Genomic DNA, 6,793 nt, shown 5'->3' on the forward strand with positions numbered 1-6,793 from the left:
TTGGAGTAAAGGGAAAAGGAAAAAGGGAAAACCCCGATGCACAAGACTATTCTGCTTGCAAAGGTAGGATGAGAGTCGATTACATACAGCCTTATCTTTGTATTTTTTACAAAAAAGTTGTTTCCTAAACTCGAACCCGTGAGGCTGTAACCTTCCGAGTACAAGGAGCAACCTTAACATTATGTCTTGATTTTGTGATGCAATCGAACCATAGGTAAAATGCCTATGTTTCTTCTTATTCCTCTCAATTGCTAACCCGTTTTCTTCGATTTTATCAACCACCTAGAATAGATTTCTCTGGAAAACATCAATTTCCTCCCCATTAAAACCCAATAATTGAATCTTTCTATATTGGTTTCAAAAACTATCATACCCAAAACATTAACCTTGGAAATAACCTGTTCACAGCACCACAATAGTCACATTTCTAATCCCTAAATCCCTTCGTATTGCCCCGCATCAATTCGACTTCAATAGAAATACACCTGAGAACATGTATACTACAGCATGGCACAACAAAGATTTGCCTTCTTCCCACTAAAACCACTAAAACCAATCAACAAAAACTGCTGACAGTCTAACTAATAGTCCGCTCATAAAAAAAGCAGTAGTTTCTGAACTAGAACAATCACATAATTCACAACTCAACTCTCAAATGCCTTCTATATCAATAATTCGTTTGACACAAGTACAAATAACAAGCAGAAGAGAAGTGACAAAGGCACACAAATATATAAACAACTCATCATTAGGCTAAAACTTTTTAATACCTTAAAACTAAAGCCACACTCATCAATTAGAGGGGATAGATATTGTGCAAGTTCATGGGGAAGAAAAACCTAATAATTTGTTGCACGCAGAATCTGAAAAGTATAAAGATAAGAAAAACTAACTACCTTGTTGTAAAATAAGAAAAACATCAAATGACAAGGAGAAAACAAAAAATATAAAGATAAATAGAGTCAATTTAGCAACAGGACAATTGTAAATTCTGTAAAGTAGGAAGCTAAAGTAAAATTAGACTGTGACAGAAAGAACATAATCCTAAATTTATTGTGGGGTTTTTGGCCATTATATACACCATCTATCAACTTCTGCCTAATTTTCATTTTCCGCCTCGGCCTTTCTCTTTCGAAATGATTCACCATCTTAGTCTCACACTGCACGTAACAATAGTAAATATTCATAGTCTTAGTCCACTAAATGAATACAAAACTATAATAAATAAATCATTATTAAAATACACTAACCCTCGCCATTGCTTTTTTTGTCCAGAAAACTCAAGTTGTATGTCAAGTCAGAAGCACATAAACGTATGAATGTACTTTCGACCCCAAGGTCTCTCATCCTTTGACTCTTGAGATCATAGGAATGCAATGACACTGTTTCTCCAGGCCATGAAGAATGTGGAAGCACTAAAACTTCAGAGCTTTTGTTCTGTCCCAATAGTTGTTCAATCTTTCCCTCTGATAAATAAACACTCTGAATATTACTCCATGACTCTCTCTTCATCCATATATAACAGCTACCACCAGGAAGGTACTGTATAAGCGAGAGGCAACCATCGATCACAGTAATGTCCAACCTCCTTAAGAAATTGGCCAACACATCTGGAAGCACCATCTCGTTGAATTTCTCCTCCACCACATTGAAGATGAGTATATAGTAAATTATTGATGGTTGTCGTTGTTCATGGTTTCGATAGAGTATCTTCTTGCGGGCAAGCCAATGCACATTCCCCTGATAAAATACTTGTTGCCCGCAATGCACAATCCGGTAATAATACAATTCAGGGTCTGAAAGATTGATACTTGGTTGCATGAGTGAAGAAGAAGCATTGATGACCCTCCAAGCACCTTGGTTGACAGAATACAACTCCACCACAGGATGAACCCTAATGTCGTTAGAGTAACAAATACTTATAACCTTAAAATCATTCTTTTTGGAATCAAAGCAAAACCCAAACTCAAAACTAAACCCCAAATGTAGGTAAGTGTAATCATCCATCATTGGGGAGGTTGGGAGCTTTAACACTCTACCTCTCAGAGGATTAAAGAGGCTGATCCTGGTTTTGAAATTATTGTGGGAAGTAAAGCAAACGACACCATTGAGAGCCCCTACAAAACTCTTTATACTATCATGAGGAAGCAATAAATAGGAGCATTGGATATTTGGGGAGCATAGAAAATAGCGATCATCTGAGTGCTGGAGAAGGAAGAGAGGAATGGAGGATATGCGCTTTTTTACCAAAAAGTTCCATGATCTGCACACTGCCATGCAGTTTAAAATGCTTCTAGGCGGAAGGCGACGGAGGATTTCCTCAACTATATCAGGAGCTGAGAGTATCAACTTTTTTATCAAGAAGTTCCATGATTTGCACACTGCCATGCACCTTCCAATGCTTTTGGGCGGAAGGCGATGGAGGATTTTCTCCAATATATCTTGAGGAACATAATCATACATTGTGATACCCCGTGACAGTGACGATTTGGTAGCGAAACCCTAATAGTATACGAGTCTTTTGTTTTGTGACAAAACCCTGATAGTATTTGTATTATGGGTTTGGTGTTTTGTCATCTTAGGAGAGATAGAGATAGGAGTGTAAATGGGCTGGGCTAGGCTGGGCTTTGGCCTTCCTGGCCCAAGCCTACGTAAAAATACATTCAGCTTATTTGGCCTACCGGTCTATTAAAGGCTTTATTTCTAGGTCAAGCTCGGCCTCTTTTTAAAAATAAGAAAGCCTGACATGGCCTACATGCCTTGTAGGCCTCCCACTATAGATACTAAGCAAAGAAAATAATTGTATAGAGTAAAGAAAGTTCCATTCATACATGCACTAGTACTTCTCATAAGAAAAAAATGACAAACAAGAAAAAGTCAACATAATACCCCAAACGAAGCCGAGAGTGAGAAGTGGCGGTGCACATAAAAATTAGGGTTGGTATTGGTACTTTGCCACATAAATTATTATTATTTTATTTTATTTTAATAAATTAAATAGGCCAGCCTACGAGACTTTAGGCCAGGCTTGACAAAATTGGCCTACGACCTATTTGTTAAAAAAGCTTTCTTATAATCCTAAGTCTACTCTACATTCTCTAAAAGGTCGGGCTAGGCCAGGCTCAATGTAGGCCGGGCTGGGCCAGCCTCACCCATTTACATCCCTAGATACCGACACAGAAAAAACAGAAATCATGAGAGAGAGAAAGTGAGTGATTTTTTTAATTTAAAATTCAAATTTTCTGTGTCTGTATCTCTCTTAAAATGACATAACTTCCTGTCATTTAAAATGACAAACACTTTTCCCTTGTATTATATGATAAAAACCTAAGATCTGTTAATAGCCCGTAATATTATTAAAGCCCCTAGAACTATAAGTCTACAAAACTAAGGAATAGGTTATTCTATCTACTTTATTTTTCTCTACCTTTGCTTACCACTTTTGAATACCGTTAGATTAGAATATGAACTAACATTTATCTTTTTTTTTTTTTTTTAATATTGAGATTTTGATCTAACAGTATTGGAGGGTGAAAGTCAAAGATAGAAAAAAGAAAAAAGAAAAAGTAAAATAATCTATGCTAAAAATTAATTGGGTTAAAGACAAGAGAGTGTGTAAATTATTGGCTCTTCTAAAAAATATTGCCTTTTTTTAAAAAAAATATATATATATTAATTTATTTTTATTTTATTAAAGTCGACCTCTATTTGTTCAAGTAAATATCAAAATTGGATTATATCGACTAAATTGACATTAAATTAGTATTATATTAAAAAATATTATTAATTTATTAGGTTAAATAATATTTAAAATAGTGTACTAAAATTCACTAGGATTAACCTAGTGGTGAGGGGTGTGTGTTAGGTGTTTGTAGTATAGTGGTGTGTGTTTATTCCCATGTAATGCAAAAAAAAAAAATAGTCTTCTAAAAAAATATTTAAAATAATAAATTATTATTAATTGTCTGATCTAATATTTTAAATTTAAAAAAAATATAAAAACATCAAGTTTATTATGATAATTTGATTAGTCATTTTTTGTAATAGGAGATGACGAATTCAAAATTCAAATAAGCTGAGCAGTGTATACATAATTAGATTTGAAATACTCTTCAAGTTTTGTTTATATATGAACAATAAGAATGAAAGGAAACAAACTCATGTTACAGAACATTTGTTTGTAGTCTAAGATAAAGATTTGGTGATTTTGAGGGGGCGATTGCCCCTCCTAACCCTTGGCTCCACCATCGATTCCGATAATGTTTTAGGAATATTGCAATAAGACGGAAGATAATTCTAACTTTTTAAAAAAAATTACTAGAAACATCAATAGATAAGTCGATTTTTCAAAAGTCTATTCAAATGAGGATTTTTTTTTTTTTTTGGGAGGGGCTTTGATAATAGGACAAACCTGCATTTTACGAAGAAATACAACTAATTCAATAAGAAATATAAAGAAACAGGAGTTTATTCGATGAAATGTATGATAAGGATAATAAAGACAAAACAAAAACCAACAGGAGCATGGAGAGAAAGATGAACCCAAGACGCATAGAAACAATAGACTAAATGGAAAATTACAATAAAAAAATGTTGGCCTATGACCATACTCCATAGATCACAAACATCCAACCAAACAACTTAAATAAAAATTCCTTACTGTATTTGATCAACTAAATTGAAAGATTCATAGAATTTATGGTGGGATGATAAAGAAACTGATAATGTATTCCAAAATAAGCATAATTATGAGCAGTGGCGGATCCAGGAAAAATTATTTATGTGCACATATTTAGCGGTGGGGGTTCGGGGCAACGCTCCCGAATTTTTTTTTTTGTAAAGACAGTTTAGATTAAGGCTTTATGTACGATATTATGAACTCGCTCATAATTTAGTTGCTTCCCTAACAAGTTGCAGGCAATAGTTTGACCAATCATTTTCCCTTCTAAATCTTACCAATTCTCCAAAATAAATATGATAATATACTCCAGTACATTCATACATCATCATTCTATTTTATAGTGGTGAATAAAAAAGTCAACACTACCGGTACAGAAGACAAGCGAAGTCACAGTAAAGGTCTCGTCTTTAGATATTAACTTATTTGAGAATATCAGACGTGCAATCAACCCTCTCTTTTTATAAAAATGAAAAAGGAAGTAAATGATGAAGAGAGTATGAGAATGGGTACATGACAGGGAAGGAATAATCAGTTTTCTCTCTAATCAATTTTTGCGTTGCTATGTTGTTTTAATCATCTCTGTACGTTGCTACGTTGCTAACTAATATAAGAGTAAATACTCTTTTTGGTTACTAACAAAAAATTTAGTCACTTTAGTCCCTTACAAAAAAATATAGAGACCTGGTTCCTATGAAATTCAAAGTGGACACATTTTAGTACTTTTGAGTGACTAATGTGGGTCTTTTTTGAATTTATAAGAGACCACAATTTTAACTAAATTGATCTACTTTGAATTTCTTAAGAAGCTCGAGACTAATTTTTTTTATAAAGGAATAAAGTGGGAATCATATTCTTTATTAAGGACTTAAAATGATATTTATTCATAATATAAATAGTGAACCAAGTAACAAATAAAAACCTCCAACAAAGAAAAAAAAACAACAACAACAATAAAAGTCACAATATTTATGTCCGCAACTGCGGACATTTGCTACCAACTACGTCCGCCAGTGATTATGAGAATGAAAGACGTTAATATGAATGCCGCCGAGTGCGTACTTCAAGACCCAGATGATTTTGACAAAAAGAAGTAGCATTACACATTTTTAAGATCCATCCCAAACCCAGATGATTTTGACTCCGTTACATGATTATGTTTGCCTAAGCTCATGGTCTATGTAGCACCGATACGACACGTGACACGTGACACGACACGACACGACACTCCGACACGTCAATTTTAAAAAATTATGGATTTCGACACGTTGGGACACGTTTTAATATTAAATAATATTTTTAATTTATATAGTGTATATTTCATTTAATATTTAATAATTTAACAAAAAAATGAAACTAAATTAATAATACCCATCAACACGTTATAAAGATGGAAGCTTTAATAAAAAAAATACGAACTGGGATGAGAGAGAGATATAATATCAGATAGAGAGATCAAATCATATTAGAGAGAGATACAACAAGAGCATGATGAGAATTGACAACAATGATGCTGAGATGATCTCTTATCTACTTAAGTGGAAAAAAGACAAAAAGATAAAATTGATATGATCAGGTGGAAGTTTTATTAATATATTTTAACTTTTTTAAAAAAAAAAAATTTTTAAAAAAAAATTAAAAAAAAATTACGAAAATGCCATTTGACCGTGTCGGACACGGTCAAATTCGCGTGTCGGAATAGTCAACGTGTCGGAAAAAGTCAACCACGTGTCCGACACCGTGTCGGAGCGTGTCGCCGTGTCGGAGCGTGTCGGACCCGACTCTTCCTGTTTTTACAAGTGTCCGTGCTTCCTTGCTCATGGTAACATCAAGTAAACAAGGAATAGTGACTAAAATATCACTATTCACCTAATTTTTTACTTAAATGTCACGCGAACAATGTTATTTTTCAATATGTCATGCGAGCAAGTTCGTTGGACACTGTAACACATGGTAACGAACTTGGTTGAAATACATATTCCAACCAAGTTCGTTAACCAATGTAGAGAACTTGATATTTTTTATTTTTTTTTAACTTGGTACTTGTTATCCACTAGAAACGTGATGAGTTTGCTACAGTGCTAACAAACTTGCCCACGTGACATATTGAGAAAC

At 33.9% G+C, this 6,793-nt stretch overlaps 1 protein-coding gene across 1 annotated transcript; it reads right to left on the minus strand.

Moving 5' to 3' along the window:
- Nucleotides 1–1,245: 1,245 nt before the first annotated feature.
- LOC133310139 (F-box/kelch-repeat protein At3g23880-like) lies at nt 1,246–2,463 on the minus strand. Its single transcript, XM_061511034.1, has one exon. It carries the CDS (start codon nt 2,461–2,463, stop codon nt 1,246–1,248), a length of 1,218 nt encoding a protein of 405 aa, XP_061367018.1.
- Between the last annotated feature and the right edge of the window lie 4,330 nt (nt 2,464–6,793).

Source organism: Gastrolobium bilobum, unplaced genomic scaffold (assembly GCF_033153095.1).
Source record: "Gastrolobium bilobum isolate Gb01-03AN ecotype WA unplaced genomic scaffold, APGP_CSIRO_Gbil_v1 utg24462, whole genome shotgun sequence".
Classification (NCBI taxonomy): Eukaryota; Viridiplantae; Streptophyta; class Magnoliopsida; order Fabales; family Fabaceae; genus Gastrolobium; species Gastrolobium bilobum.